Genomic DNA, 16,452 nt, shown 5'->3' with positions numbered 1-16,452 from the left:
GCTATCTCAAAACTGAAAGCAGAGGGGGAAAAATATTTAAACCTAAAAAACATCCATTAAACATCCACTATGTGCAATAATATGCATTTAAAAATAAAAACCAACCTTCCTTCTAGTAACTGTATTTAGAATATTAATTTTTATTATATTATGGCCTTGCTTTTAAAAAGTTTCTGATAAGAGTAGGCATTTTAGGGTTAAGAATATGGTGCTCCTCCCTCTGGCTCCTTTCCCTATGTCTAAGCACCTCGATAATTAATTCTCAGGTGGCTTTCCCTTCCCATCACAAAGGTCACCAAAAATTTAATAGGAATTAATTTAATGTGCTCATCTTTTTCAGAAATGTCTGTATTTTAGCAGGGGGAAATGCCAAAATAAAATTTTTTACAGAACTACATGTACAATGAATGGCAGCTAGATGAAGGGTGTATTGGCTGGCAATATGTCTTTCAGTAAATTATAATCCTGACTTCAATCCAGCCTATTTTAATTGTCATACATTCTCACAATGTAAGATCATCAGGTTTTAAAGTCTTTCCCAAACTACTTAATAAAACAAAATGTTATCTCCTATTTATTTAAAAGAATAAATTAAGAAACAAGCAGATAGAAATATAGCCTAAAACTGCATCTACATTTGGGAGCAGAAGCAGCATTTATATCCTATAAATTGTAGATATCTCAGGCTACTACTTAATCTGGTATATGATGTCCCCTTACATAAGACTTCAAGACTACCCTGGTAGACAAAGGTTTCAGTGAGCTCTGAAAATAACTCTTATTCCACCCACTAAAACCTATGCTTCTCAATCAGCAATGTATTTTGCCAAACACACTGCTTCATGTGGTAATGATAAAGACCTTAATTATTTCGGCAGTGGGTGCTAAGTAAACTAAATGAATGTGTATAAGAATACAGATTTATAGTTTATTTGATGTTATAGATTAAAAGAAAAGAAAAAGTCACAAGGAACAAGATAAATATTTAAAGTATATGAAAGATTTAAGTTTCTAAATTTACATAAGGATAACATAAACTGATAGGTAAATATTCATCTTCTTAGTCCACTGAGATAGTTATATAAAAGTATATTCTAAAACTTACATAACCAAGTTATTTAACTTTTGCAATTTCACCTTCATACATCAGTTAAGATAACTTGTTTGGAGAATATAACCTTGATTCTCCATTTTTTAACATAAGTACTTACTTAGGTGATGGGCATGCCAGCAGAGCACAAGTACTAAAAAGTACTAACAATACTATCACACCAAAAGCCCTCAAATATGGTCCTAGCAACAGACATCCTTTTTTATGGTTCAACCTAGCTAAGTATGGAGGGGTTCATCACTAATAGGCTGACGAATTCTTTGGCCATGGCAACTCAGAAAAGAAAGAAAAATATAATATGGCTCCCCATTACATTTCTGCAGTAAAGGTAGTAGAGTGGTTGAAAAGAGGATACTAACACAATGAATTTTCTGACTACCTATAAATAAATACTAATTCAGCTGCTAGTACTCTAAATGTGAGGTTATTGCCCAATAGCAGAGTGGTGGACTTTGTAGACATGGAACATTCTTATCAGAACCAATATCTGAAAATGTACAATTTTAATTTTTAAAGGTATTGCTTTAAACTGCAATAACTAATGAACTCTGTTCATTAACTGATGTAAACTAAGCTGAATTAATCTTGACATTTTGACTATAATTGAAAAAGAAGGATGTCTCATAGTTTCTCCTTGGAGAGGCAAATAAAGTAATTAGCATAGCTGGTTTTTATCATGCATACAAAGACAACAAGATATATTATTTCATGCAACATTTGTTCAAGTTGTACTGCAATGCTGATGATAAATATCTACAGAAAGATTCCTATGAAAATTATTATACTGATTTACTAATACCAGTTTAAAAAAAGATGGGGAAGCAAGAGACTCTACAAAGAATGATCAACATCTTTCAAATTATATCAAATTATGAAGCAATATACTTTGTTATTTAGTTAATTCAAGCAAAGTTAGGTATGGAGGAAAATACTGACTCGGGCCTCCTTTCCTATGTATACTAATTTTTAATACTAATTTAAATTTAAATAATCTTCACTTCAGCATGAGCATCTTTGATGAGCATCTTAGAAGAGAACAGATATACTTAAAACAATTTTCGGCAGCAGACATCTCTTCGATCACACAATTAACTAAATGGTTCAGAACATACACTCTATTTTTATTGTTTGCTGATTTTTAAAAAAGCATTTGCTTCAGAAGACAACAATGCTTCCTTAGAGATTCTTGTCAAAATCATTTAAGAATTTAAAAGGCAATTCTAGATTCAAATTCTACTACAGATACTTACTAAATAGCCATGCACAAATGACTTCAGGAGACATAATGCATATGGTACCTAGTTACGGTTGTTGGGAGCTTACAATTAGATAATCTAGATAAAGAGCTTTGCAAACTTTAAGATATGAAATAAATCACTTCCTTCATAATAAAATTTGTAATATTGATTTGTTTTTAGTTAAGTTGTAATAATCAGTTTTGTTAAAATTCTAATTTTCTTTAAATACTTAATACTGAAGAATTGAACTACCATTAATTTGAGATTCCTATAAATATCTGGATCAATTTATAGCATTGCTACTCTCATATCATGTTTAATTTCCAAAGCCTTCACTTAAAAAAACATTATTATAAAAAGTATTTTAAAATTAAATTTGATGATGATATAAATTCTCATTCAAACCTAACAAAATGGGAAGGAAAAGAAGAAAGGTGAACATTTTAAACTATTAGATTCCTTTTAGCAAAGGCAAAATCTGGGACTTGGGAAATGTTCATTTATCCATGTTATCCAAATACCCCATTACCATAGATTGAAAGCTTTAATTAAAAAGAAATCTGGTCTTGAATTCCACTAATTCTTGCTAGAAACAGGATATATTTACATTTGAAGCATTCTGATGTCTTTTGATACAGTTACCAAATATTCAATTAGAAACAAAAAACAGTATTGAAAATTTGGCTTTCCTAAACATGGCAAAAGGACCAACTCTTTCACACTAAACCTACTGTAAAATGTGATGGATAGAAAAGGGAAAAAATATGATTTAGATGTAATCAATATTATTCTAAAGGTTAGTTAGGCTCTTAAAAAAATCAGACTAATATGGAAATGTTTTGTATGACCGCACAAACATATCAAATTGCTTGCCTTCTAAATGAGGGAGGAGGGGAAAAAGCAGGAAGAGAATTTGGAACTCAAAACTTTAAAAAACAAATGTTAAAATTTGTTTTTATATGTAATTGGGGGAAAATAAAACATTAAATAAAAGTTTTAAAGTAGATATTTAAAGGATACTTTCACTCTGACATCTGGAAAAATACATAGTTTAGCTCATATTTATCATTATTATATTTTAAAGATAAAAAAATCATTAGCAATTTTTGTTTTTGCTGAGGCAGTTGGAGTTAAGCGACTTGCCCAGGGTCACACAACTAGGAAGATTAATAGCAAATTTTAAGGAAAAACATAACTATAAATATCCCAGGAAAAAAAAATCCTCATACTTTAAAAAATCTCTTTGCTACTAAAAGCTTAAATGTTCTTTCTAAGACATTTGAATAAAACATATGAATAATAAAAGTATGAAAAAAACCCTTACCTATAGGATATCCCAATGCAAAATCATTGCTTTGTGTAGCAAATATAGGGAACAATCCAGCTTTGCTAAATCGACTGTCAGGACGGGCAACTAATAACGTTAACACACATACGATAAAAAATACAGAAGCTTTAGCAACTAAGATACTATAAAGGAAGGACCAATTTACATTGGAAAAATTAAGTATAACCATGTTTTTGAATAGTAAAGCTGGAAGTGCAAAATGGGAAACAAAATTCCCTAATCCTTTGGCCTGTGTTGATGTTATAATGTGGGCCCTTCCTGCTATGTATCCACAAAGGATTATGCCAAAGCATTCTAACAAGGCTGGGAAAAGACTAGTTATTGACATCGATGGAGGACTACTGGTGGAATTGAAATGATAGGCTACTGTTGCAGGCAAAGAACTGGTCATGTTGAATGATGAAGAGAGGTTATTTGAAGTCAGGCCAGCAAAGGAATTCATTTTTCTCTCACCAGACTGCTCCAACTAAAATTCTGGAAAAAAAGCAAATAAAATTTAGTGTGATTTGATAAATCTGAGTATTTCTGTTAAAACAGTACATTCTTCAATCTCTTCCCCATCCCTCTTTCCCAATAAGAATGTTAGTAGGGCAGGTAAATAAACCCACTCCTCTCTATTTAAGAGAAATACAATGGAAAAATAGTTCATGTTAATTTTATCCTTTAAAAATATATTCAATTAGAATGCAGCTCTACTTGCAATGATTATGTATGTTATCAGACAAGTGAGGGGGAAAAAACAAGTAAAATAAGGTAGATATCAATTACATAGGTAGTTTCTCTGCAGAGGAAATTTTTGCTATTCCATTTGGCACCTTGAAGTAAACCAGAAATTGGCTTAGTACAATTTGAGAATTATAAAATGACTACAGGATAGAGTGTTAACACCATCATACATCTGGAACTGGAAGCAATCAAGTCATCTTAATCAACCCTATATTGTTACAGATCAGGAAAATACATTATATCTTCCTGTAGCCACATACATTCCCAATAGTAGCTTCTGATATCACTAGTATTACTCTAGATTCACTTTGGAATCCTAAGTCCCACTCTTGAATTCTAGAGCTCTAGGAGAGTCTCTTGGGCAATGGAAACCCTTTTGAAGCAGACTAATTTTGAGGACTGCCCTAAAAGGTTTCAATCTAATCCCCAGTTAAGCTCAGAAAAAATCCTTAAGGTATCTTAAGCATTTCTCAACCTAAATGCTTAGTGTATGTCAATGAGAGAGCTAATATTTATTGGCTAATGAGGAATCTCAATAGAAAATTTCCAAGCAGAAAAAAAAGAAAAGAATGAAGGGATGTGGATAACATCTAATGATAAGCTTCAATATTTTTCCTAAAGTCAGTTTCTACTTCCCACCTTTCTATTTTCCTCTGAAAGTCTCCTACTTAAGTCCAAAACAAATAGGTTAAAAGGAGAAAATTGATTAAAATAAATAGTGAGGGACCTTGGGGAAAAAGGGAACAAATAGGAAAACAGATCTTAGCCATTTCTTATCACCATTTTGTGAGAAAAAAAGAGAAAATCTTTCAAGTTTTATAACAAACCCTTATTATAAATTAATCTATGTTTGCCCTTCTGTTGCCTTATGCCATGCCTTATTTTATATCTCATCAACTACTATGTATGGTTTTAATGGAGAAAAATACGGAAAGATTGACATGCTATATAAAAACGAGTCCAGAATCAAGTTACATAAGCTAAACAAAAAATGTGATACTTTAATGGGAACTCTTTTTTTTGCGGCTAACTTTCATGCATCAAATCCTTTTTTGAGCTCAGCTAAACACCTGTTTGTAAGCCTGAAGGAACTTCAGGACTCCATAGAGGTATAATTTCACCAGTACAAACACTCACTTTCTCCACTGATATAAAAAGCAATATCTCTAGAATTCAGTAAATTAAGTACCTAGCATACAGTATCTTGCTCAGAGCAGCCGCTTAATCAGCATTTGCTGAATAGAATCAATGATAAATTCAAAGAATTTTGCTGGGGCCAAAGGAAAAAAAAAAATCACCCTAAAGACAATCTGTGTACCGCACCTTTTTGAACTTAACTTGATGCTCTGACAGATATACTTTATCACTAAGAGCAAGCCACAGAGATAAACACAAAGTTCATAAAGGTCTCCACAGGACTTGCTAGAGTTTGTATTTGATTGGCACAATCCTCAAAAATTCAAGGTAATCACCATATAACAGGGAGGTATCAGAAGAGAACTTTAGAAGAAGAAATGGAGATAAGGGGTTAAAAAAAAAAGAGATAGCTAAAGAATTATCCAGACTATCGAGAGTGCTACTACTGTTGTGCATTTTTATATACTTTATGTGGCAATAGCATGGCTGGTTTAGAACTAGGAAGGACTTGAAGTTCCATCTCTGATACATCCTGGCTGAGTGACCTAAGGGAATCACTTAACCGTCCATATTCTAGGCAATTATATCACTGTAAAATTGCACAGAAAGAATTGACTTGGGATTGGTAGTGGGGGATTCTTCTTGCAATAAAATCACATCTTCAGTCATTATCTCCATTCTATCTCATTTTGTGCATTATGGTGCCTAGACTGGTATAAAAGAAAATCATGCAAGACAATTCTTAAAACTGAGTATTAATCACTTCTTCTACACATACACTACATGTCTACCATTTACATTAAGCAAAAGAATGAAATAGGCTATGATTAATGCTCAAAGTAATTTACTTTGTTTAATTAATATTATGTACATAATTAGAAACCAGTATGGAAAATTTATTTTTTACATATGCAAAAAGTAGTAGTGAGTTAGGTATAGCTACAGTGTGCTATTATTAAAGTCAAAAAATTCAGTTTTAAGCTTTTATGTTTGTTGAATCTCAAAAGGATCAAATCTTAAGGCTTCAGAAATAAGTTTTCATACCAAAAATATTTTATGTGATTAATATAACATTTCAGAACCCAATTTATAACATATACATTTAATATGGATTTTTTTTAAAACAAAGCTAGCAATACAATTTTTAAAACTATTTAAATGAAGAATCTAAGTGAAGCTGGTACAAAGAATTTAAAGAGCTTTGAAGAGGTCATATCCGTCACTACAATAAATTAAACTTATTTAGGTAATAAGAAAACATGCCAGGTAAGCTGTTCAATAATAATTAAAAATAATTACTGAATATAATCAGTACTTAACTAAGTACCCTTTAACTGGGTAATTTATTTTGACATTGCAATAGAGAAGGCAAATCAGAGAAGGAAATGGCAAACCACTCTAGTATCCCTGCCAAGAAAACTACAAATAGGATCATAAGTATCAGGTAGGACTGGAAATGACTGAACAACAAAAATAACAATAATTGCAAAGGAAGAAAAATTTAAAAAGAGCAGCAATAATGGAGCAACAAGAATCTTTAATATTTTCCAAAAAAAGACAACAGAATTAGGAGCTTCAATAGATAAAAAATGGAATAATAATCTCCAATCTACAAAATACTTTAAAAGGATAAAAAAATATAATGTATATCCTATAACAATCTAATACACCATCAAAATTTAAAATGTCCACAATATTAAAAAGCAAAATTTTTTTTAAATCTATTGACTATTGGAAGACAAAAAAAAAAAAACAAACAAATGTTAACTATTATCAAAATTCCCCTACTTATTTACATATAACTATGTTATACTTGTTTATCATTATTATAGATAAATGAAAATTCTAATCAGTATTGCAGTACAAGGATTAAGTGGATACTTATAAATATCACATTTTTAAAAAGCTGAACAGAAATAATGAATTGGACTTTTGTAAAGTATTCAATTCTCAATTAAGCTGTTTTTTTTTTTTTTTTTAGAGATTCAATGTTCTTTTATCAGATGCCACCAATAGAAAAATTTTTTAAGCCATCAGAGAGTAGTAAATTAATTCAGTTTCTGCCAGTGAATGCTTATTCACTATAGCAACACCTTTAATACTTCTTTTCCCCTTTCTTTTTCTCCTTGATATCCTTTGCCCAACTTCTAGAAATAAACATCTGCACTAAAAGTCTTCATAACTTTACCAACCACTCAGTCTGATTCAAATCAGACATTGCACAGAAAGAGATCTTTCTGGTCACTAATGATCTCTTTATCACTAAATCCAAAGGCTTCTTTTCTGTCCTCTCTTCTCCAGCTCCTAACATGCTGAACTATCTCTTTGAATTCCATAACCATGAACTATCACAGTTCTCCGGTTTTTTGAACAATTCTACTATCTATTCCGAAGGGGCAGCTATAAGGCAAGTATATAGAGAGCTGGGCCTGAAGTTATAGGAAGGCCAAAGTTCAATTTCCACCTCAGGAACATCCTGGCTGGATGAGCTTGGTCAAGTTAATTCTGTTTGTCTCAATAACCTAAATTGTAAAATGAGGGCTCCAGGGTTGTTGTGAGGATCAAATGAGATATTTATAAAGCACTTATAAAGTTCCTGGCACAGAGTAAGTACTTAATAAACACTTAATCACCTATAATCTAAGGTAGGTGCTATATATATAGTCCTTATTGAATACCATATACTATGTGATAAGTCTTTTGGAAATTCTTCTCATTTGATCCTCTTGACACTCTAAAAGGTATGTGCTTTTCTTATCCCCATATTATAGCAGAAGAAACCGAGGAAAACAAAATTGAAACGACTTGCTCAGGGCCACACAGCTAGTGTCTGAGGCCATATTAGAACTCAGAATTTTTTGACTCCAGGTCCAGTTGTCTCAAACAAGAAATAAGTTTGTTGTTTCCTGAAAATAGCAATAATGACAAGTTGTTTTTTTGGTTTTTTTTTTTTTTTTTTTTTTTTAAACCAAGCAGGACAAGCAGTTGAGATGTCTAATGACATGCTAGAGAAGAAAAATAACTAGTATATCTGGGTTAGGAGTGGTAGTCATGACTATTTTACAAATGCTGGATTGGCATCTAAGGGGCACAGTATTTAAATAACCACATCAGTTTCTTGATAGAAATGAACATATGGCATGCACGCGCGCGCGTGCGCACACGCACACACACACATACACACACACACAGAAGCAGAGACAGGCAGATAGATTCAAAGATTCACAGATAAAAACAAACCAGGGTCAACTTTTTTGGGGGAAGGGCAAATTACTGGGTAAGAGATAAACTGCTACAGAAATAAAAATACAATAAAAAACTACTCTAAGCAATCTGGGTTTCTTTTTTGGACATGTGATTTCACCATCCCAGGGAGTTCCTAGATAGGCACAAGTTCTCCAATTTTATAGTGTTGAGAGAGTTACCTCAGGCACTAGTAATTGAAGTGACTGGTCTGCCCAGTTTCCATAATCTGCAGGATTTGATCGTAGGCCTCTCCCAGTCCCTGAGCAAACTGTCTATCCACTGCTGCCACTTAATGAAACAATTAATCAATGCCCAAGACGAAGGAAAGTTAGGAGAATCAGGTGGTAAATCATGTACCCATTACTTCTTTTAGGATTTATTGCCTGCCACACACAGGAAAAATTATTTCTATTCACTTTTAGTATCTTAGCATTAACTCAAATAAACTAATCCAACAGTTTTAGCTAGTCCAAAAATTAGATAAAATCTGATGTGCTAAGTTAACTACCAACAAAACCTGAAGACACATTTAGGATTGAAAATATTTAAAATGACAAGAAAGTTCATGTCATAATGCCACAATAATGGCTTGGTTAACTTATTTCTATGTAAAATAGGCATTGCTTCCCTTGGAATTCATATTCTTACCTCTTTAAATGTTAAGCAATGGAGAGTGAATCAATATCAATTATTTTCAAGTGGACTCTGACAGACTCGTGGCTGTACAAGGTGGAAGAAAACATTACAAAAGGCTTACAACATGAAATGAGTTTTACGTTTTAAATTAAAAAAAAAAAAAAAAAAAGGAACCAAAACTAGGTTTTTTGAGTTATATTGAGTATTTTCACCTATTGGTCAAAATTAAAGTTGGATTCTGGTACTTAAAAAAAAAAAAAAGTTGGCTGTCCTTAAAAAAGGTCTCCCAGACCTTAATCTCACAACAGAATAAATGGAATGGAAAATGTAGCACCCTCATAAAACATTTAACAAACATTTGTTTTAGTGTAAGTGAACCATTTTAGTCTTAAAAAATAGGGGTTAAAGTGAAATGAAACTGGGTTCCAACTGATTATCCCCCGAAAAAAAGGTCTTCAGGCTGAATTAAAACACACACACAACAAGCCTCTTGCCCTCATCTGTACACCCTAACCACAGGCCCCCCTCCCCCAACTCATCCCGGGCTTAAATGCTTCCCAACCCACTAACTACTAACCTGAGGATGAAATGTGGCCCGGGAATCTCCAGACGTTCAGCGTCCAGCAGGGCCGGGGCTCCTTCCTTTAGGCAGCGAACCCGGGTCAATCGGGCGTTACGGACGCTGGAGTGCCCGAGCAGATGCTACTCCATCCACGGGCCTGCAAGGGGGAGGGGGCGGGAGTGACCCAGGGCTGAGGCTCGGGCGCAGGTGGCAACGCGAGCCGTCTGCCTGGGCCAGGGTGCCAGGGGGAGGAGGTAGGGAAGGACGTGGGAGGCACACTCCCTGTCACCGTGGCTGAGGGGGAGGGGGATCAGAGCCCGGGAACACGGAATTCCCGGGGGCTGGCGGCTGTTTGTTCCCAGTGAGAGAAAGGAGCCTAAACCTCTAGAGGAAGAGGATGAGGAGCTGACCTTCTCCTGTCAGACCTCGGCTCGGCTCCCCCGGCTCCACGCTCCTTCGTGCTCCGCGGGTCCCGAGCTCGCTTTCTCACGCGCAAAGGAGCCGCAGCGCGCGGGCTGAGGGCCAGGGCGCAGTGAGAGACGTCGAGGCAGAGTCAGGAGCTTCTCTTCCCCCCCCCCCCCTAAGGTATGGGCCGGGCGCAGACCCCGGTTTCCCCGGGTCGAGGCCACATAGCCGTGGCCGCGCTTAGGGGGAGGGTGGAGGCGCCGCACACAGACACACTCCGAGCCAGGGTGCAATTAGTCCGGGGCTCAAATGGGGTGGGAAGAGGGGGAGCCTCTCACCTGCCACCGCAGCTCCGGGGCCGCCGGCCGTGCCGCGCGGACCACCAAAGCCTGGGGTTGGGCCGGAGTCGGGGGAGAGCTGGCTGGAGAGGAAGCCTCAGGCATCTCCCAGCCGCCCCGAGCCTCCAGGTAGAGCGCCGGCGGGTTCTCCGGCAAGTTCCCGGAAAGAGAGAGTGCCACCCGCCCACCCTGGCCCCCAACTCCCAGCGCGCGCTCCCGACAGCGCCAATGACTCCGCCCCCTGCAGGGCGCCCCTCCCCAGCCCGGCTCAGGCCCCGCCCCTTCGGAGGACCGGGGTCTGGGGGCACGGAGGCGCCTCTGCTGGGGCAGGAGGAACGGGAGACTGGGACGGGTCGGGGACTACTTCCGCCGGGACCCTCTTCCCCAAGATGGCGGCGGCGGCGACGGCGGCGCAGAGGAGATCGGCCGCTGTAACCTTGCAGGCGTCCTCGAAAGGACCTGTCCTTCTCAGCGCTAGCCCCGCCCCCTGGGAGCCGCGGTCCCCATAGAAGGTCAGCCTAGAAAGACCCACCACAGCCTCGGAGCCGCAGAGGGAAAAAGTGGGACTTGTACCAGCCACTGTCCGCCGCTGCCCGGCCTCCTGTTTGAATGAATGGCCATCAGCCCAAATGGGGCTTATGAAAGCCGTGGATCTCATCTAACGGAAACATCATGAAGACGTCAATCTTCCGTGTTGGTTAAAGACCCTCCCTCCTTAAAAAAAAAAAAAAAAAAAAAAAAAAAAAAAAAAAAAAAAAAAAATTGTTTATTGATGCAATAACAGGTGTGGCGATACAGATCGCCTTCCTGAAGCACGCTAAGCATCCTGAGGCTCCGGGAGGTGGTAACGGATTCTGAATGGTGTTGAAGCCACCTTACAGAAACCCATTTTCAGTGTTATAACCCGCCCTCCAAAATTAAACCATAAATTAAATGTGGTTACCTCAGAAAATTTACTCCAAGGTCCCCCTGAACTAAGAGGAACACCTTTAAAAAAATGAGTTACACGATTAGATTTCAACACAGTGTGTCTCGGAAGCTTTAGGGCAGTTTTAAGCTTAACAATCAGTAATTTAAATCCTAAACTTAAAACTGCAATAAAATTTTGGGTCACCGTCTAAAGTCATGAGAACCTATTCTTTTTACAAAACAGTCCATACCTGTAAGACAACTTGGCTATTGCTAAAATGTTATTCTCTTTAGATAAACGATTCCCTTTCCCATAATTCCCAAACCCTGGCTCAGCCTTCCCTCTTTAACCTCGCCCCCTCTTCTGGCAGCCGTGACCTCTTACCCATCTAGGGCGATTGACTTGGAAGCCTGCGCTTCTGTAAATTCTCTGCACAGGCTTCGGGAGGAGCTGAAACTAACCAAATTTGGGCGGGGGTGGTACTGAAAGCACAGAAATCCTGTATTTTTACAGTCCAACGAATCATTTTAACGCTTTTCCTTTCTCTTCTCCTTTACCTTTCCCATTTCCCTTGAAACCCGGTCATTAGTATTCTCCACTTTTTTCCTGACTGCTTATGAAACCAAGGGGAATGGGGAGTTGGGAGAATCCAGGCTCTAAAATTTAAATAATTTAGTTCAATTAAACAGTAAGTCTGACTATTCTGTTAGTAGTAAAGTTGGAAAGTTTAGTCTGTCATTCAGTCAATAAGCATCAGTCAAGTACCTTATTATGTGTCCTGCACTGTTGTAAGTGCTGGAAATTTAGGGAAAAGCAAAAGACAGTCCCTGGGAGACCACATTCCACTACATACTTCCAGACTACGTAAAGGATAAATAGAGAATAATTCATGAAGGGAAGGCCCTAGGTTTAGGCTAATTTTAAGTTACAGCAAGGTTGTTCAGGGCCTTGAAATTAACACCATCCTTAGAAGATTTGAGGTCATGGGAATCTTGAAGGGAAAGGTCATAGCTTAACACGTACTTTTGAGTTAACATTCCAAAACAATAGTCATTGCTCAGTTGACTTCACTTCTGCAAGATGCAGAAAAGTTTCCTCCCTGCAAATTATTAGTATTTTCACCTTAAATGCAAAGAGGCCTCTGTCTTTACATTGGTCATCATCCCTGTCACTTCAGGGTAGGTTTCCTCAATTGTAAAATGGGGATGATAATAATAGCACCTACCTCCTAGGATTGTTATGAGGATCAGATGAGGTAATAGTTTTTAAAATGTTTATTTAGCACAATGCTTGGCATGTAATCCATTTTGTATTGTACTTATTTCCTTCCCTACTGGGGGAAACAGACCACAGATAAGTAAATTGAAAGTATTTTTTGTAGGGGTCCTGGGTGAGAGCCAATATCTGAGAATAGGAGAGGCCTTGGAGGTAAGAGCTGACCCTAGGGATGCTAGGAGGGAGAACATTCCAGGCATGGAGGGATGCCCAATACAAAGTTGTAAGGAAGATAAAATGGTGCCTAGGAGAAAACAAAAAGTGAGTCAGTTTAGTTGAATAGTAAAATAATATGAAGTCAACCTAAAAAAGAGGTTTGAGGCAGGTTAGGAATGGTTTTAAATTTCAAACAGTAAAAAAGCTAATGACTTGTTCGCCTGCATTTTAGATTTCCTTCACAGGCTAATTGTACACTATTTCAAAGTCCGATTCTTTTTGTACAGCAAAACAACAATTTGGACATGTATCATATATTGTATTTAATTTATACTCTAAATTTTAAACATATTTAACATGTATTGGTCAACCTGCCATCTGGGGGGAAGAAGGGGAAAAAACAGAACAAAAAGTTTGGCAATTGTCAATGTTGTAAAATCACCCATGCATATATCTGGTAAATAAAAACTATTAAAATATTTTTAAAAAGCTAATGACTACATGAGGGGCATTGAAAATTTTTACTCAGGGAACTATGAAATTTGGGTCTTCTCAATTCACATAAAATAGCCTACTAGAAAGCAAAAAGCCAACATTTCAATCAATGGTAAAGACAATATTCAGAAGCAGAAACAGTTGATATACATATACTTGCTGAAGTCCTATTGTCAATTTTCCTTGAGTTGATAAAGCTTTGAACCCTGAGAGGAAAAAAAAAGACTTAAAAGTTCCAATTCTGCCTCAGCTAATTCTTTGATCCTTTACAGGTCACCTAATCTCTGTCTCAGTTTTCTCATCTCATAAAAGGGGATAATAATAGCACCTACCTTCCAAGTTTGTTGTGAAGATAAAATGAGATTCCGTTTGTAAAGTGTTTTATACACTTTAAAACAATATATAAGATGCTATTATTGTTTGGCTATTAGAACAAAATAGTTCCAGCATCCATGTAATTTAATAAAGGAAAAAATGTGGTGGAAGCATTTTAAACATGCTTTCTGGTAAAAAGTTACAAAACTAATTTCTTCTGGTCTAAATGCTTTCTAGACTTTTTCTTTTAGGAAAGTGGATAGAAAATAGGCTAAGGCCTTTCTTAAGAAAATGGATGAATGATGGTAACAAAATTTATCTATAGGTAATCCCATTTGCCTCTCTACCCATCCTGAAAAGGGGGGGTGATGATCCCCCATAAAGGCAGAGGTGTCTTTGCATTCAAAGTGAAAATCCTAATTTGCAGGGATGAAACCTTTCTGAATCTTTGTAGAAATGAAGTGAACTGAGCAATGATTTGTTTTGGAATGTTAACCCAAAACTGAATGTTAAGATCTAACCTTTTGGTTCCTGTTATCTCAAATAATCTAAGGGTGGAATTATTTTTAAGAGGATGAGGGAACTCTGCCATTTGGGATATCTTTCTTTATCTAGCATAGAAATAATTTTGATATGGTAATAATAATAGTAATAATTAGCATATGGGTAGTTCTTTTAAGTTCAAAAATCACTTGATAAAGAAAAATGTTAAACTAAATAAAATTGTTTCTGTCGAACAAGTGACAAATCCAGAATATGGGGTGCATATTTTTCTCTTCAATAGCAGTAAAAATGGAAAAACTGAAGTAAAAGTTTTCAGGCCCCTAGAATTACAAAAATTAGTCAGAAAGTCTTTATAGAGAATATTGAAGGCACAAAGAAAATATAAGCAATAGATATCAGTTTTAAATTTTTTCAAGCATTACTAGTTGGTGCAGGGGATAAAGTGCTATGGCCTGGAGTCAGGAAGACCAAATTAATTTTCATACACTTTAACTAGCTGTGGACTTTGGGCAAGTCACTCTGTTTCCTTAGTTTCCTCAGAGGAGGAAATGACAAACCACTCCAGCAACTTTGCCAATAAAATCCCAAATGGGGTCACAAAGTGTTGGACATGACCGAAAATTGAACAGCAACAAAAAGTACTACTACATCAAATAGGTTGGGATTAATTCCAAAATAAAGTAGAAAAACAATATATATATATATATATATATATATATATATATATATATATATATATATATAGTTGTTTGCATATTTTCTCCCATATAAAATGTGAACTTCTTGAAAGCAGAGCCTTTTTTTGTTTTGCTTTGTTTGTTTTTCTTTATAGTCTGGTAGCTTGGCCCAGTTCCTAGGACATAGTCAAGGCTTAGTTAAATGCTTATTGACTAACTGATCCACACTGCTGGAATGTTAGGTGGATTCAGAACAGGGTGGCGGGTTGGCTACTAATGGTAAGTAGCCTCTAATGAGATATACTAGGGTTATGAACCTGAGCATGTTTTATTTGACATTTTTATCAGGGGTTTGGCTAAAAGCATACATGGAGTGCTTATCAAATTTGGAGAATACTCAAAGCTGTGAAGTATGATATCAATAGGTAACAAAAAGCTCTTAACTGTCTGCAGCATTGTAGTTTTATCTAATAAGATTAAATTCAGTATGATAAATAAGTCTCACCTGTGGTTTAAAAAAACTTCACAAGTACAAATTTGGGGGAGGCACAGCTTGTTAGATAACAGTTTGAAAAAAACCTGGAAATTTGGGTGTGTCACTCAAACAAGACCGAATTAGGTTACACAAGCCAAACCCCCTTCCCAAAACACCCAAGCCCCTAATCCCTAACCAGAATTTTGGCAGCATTAAGAGAGACATGGCATCTATGTTTCCCCCATACCCATATCAGACTACAATTGGGGTACTGTGTCCAGTCCTAGGCACCACAGTTTAGGAGGTACGTTGATAAACTTGAGAGAATAATGATAGTTAATATCATTAATGAAATAAATGAAATGAGCAGAACCAGGAGATTTTTATACACTTCAACAATACTACATGATGATCAATTCTGAAGGACGGGACTCTATTCAACAATGAGAGGATCCAAATCAGTTCCAACTGATCTGTAATGAGCAGAATCAGCTACACCCAGAGAAAGAACACTGGGAAATGAGTATGGATCACAACATAACATTTCCACTCTTTCTGTTATTGTTTGCTTACATTTTTTTCTTCTCAGGTTATTTTTTTTACCTTCTTTCTAAATCCAATCTTTCCTGTGCATCAAGATAACTGTATACATATATTTAACATATACTTTAACATATTTAATATGTATGGGACTACCTGCCATCTAGGGAAGAGGGTGGGGGAAGGAGGGGAAAAGTTGGAACAGAAATTTTTTCAAGGGTCAATGTTGAAAAATTACCCATGCATATGTTTTGTATATAAAAAGCTATAATAAAAATAAAATTTAAAAATTCCACATATATATATACACATATACATATACATATATATATAGTGCTTGCTATGTTCTAGGCACTAT

At 36.4% G+C, this 16,452-nt stretch overlaps 1 protein-coding gene across 6 annotated transcripts in view; it reads right to left on the bottom strand.

Annotated features, from left to right (window-relative positions):
* Nucleotides 1–11,401, bottom strand: part of GPR155 (G protein-coupled receptor 155) — a 42,203-nt gene extending 30,802 nt beyond the window's left edge. For 3 of the 6 annotated variants that reach the window (XR_012488264.1, XM_074303070.1, XM_074303074.1), the window contains exons 1-4: nucleotides 10,748–11,140; nucleotides 10,020–10,161; nucleotides 9,455–9,526; nucleotides 3,674–4,171 (exon numbers count right to left, since the gene is read on the bottom strand). Coding sequence is in view for 5 of the 6 variants with exons in the window: in XM_074303070.1 (XP_074159171.1) it covers nucleotides 3,674–4,139 (466 nt within the window). In the remaining variant the exon portion in view is untranslated. Of the gene's footprint in view, nucleotides 1–3,673; nucleotides 4,172–9,454; nucleotides 9,527–10,019; nucleotides 10,162–10,414; nucleotides 10,551–10,747; nucleotides 11,141–11,279 lie in introns of those variants that run through there. The other 3 variants (XM_074303071.1, XM_074303072.1, XM_074303073.1) reach the window with 3 other exon arrangements.
* Between the last annotated feature and the right edge of the window lie 5,051 nt (nucleotides 11,402–16,452).

The sequence above is a fragment of the Sminthopsis crassicaudata genome, chromosome 3 (assembly GCF_048593235.1).
Source record: "Sminthopsis crassicaudata isolate SCR6 chromosome 3, ASM4859323v1, whole genome shotgun sequence".
Lineage (NCBI taxonomy): Eukaryota > Metazoa > Chordata > Mammalia > Dasyuromorphia > Dasyuridae > Sminthopsis > Sminthopsis crassicaudata.
Note: the sequence above shows the minus strand (reverse complement) of the source record. Positions and strands in the feature narration are given on the sequence as shown.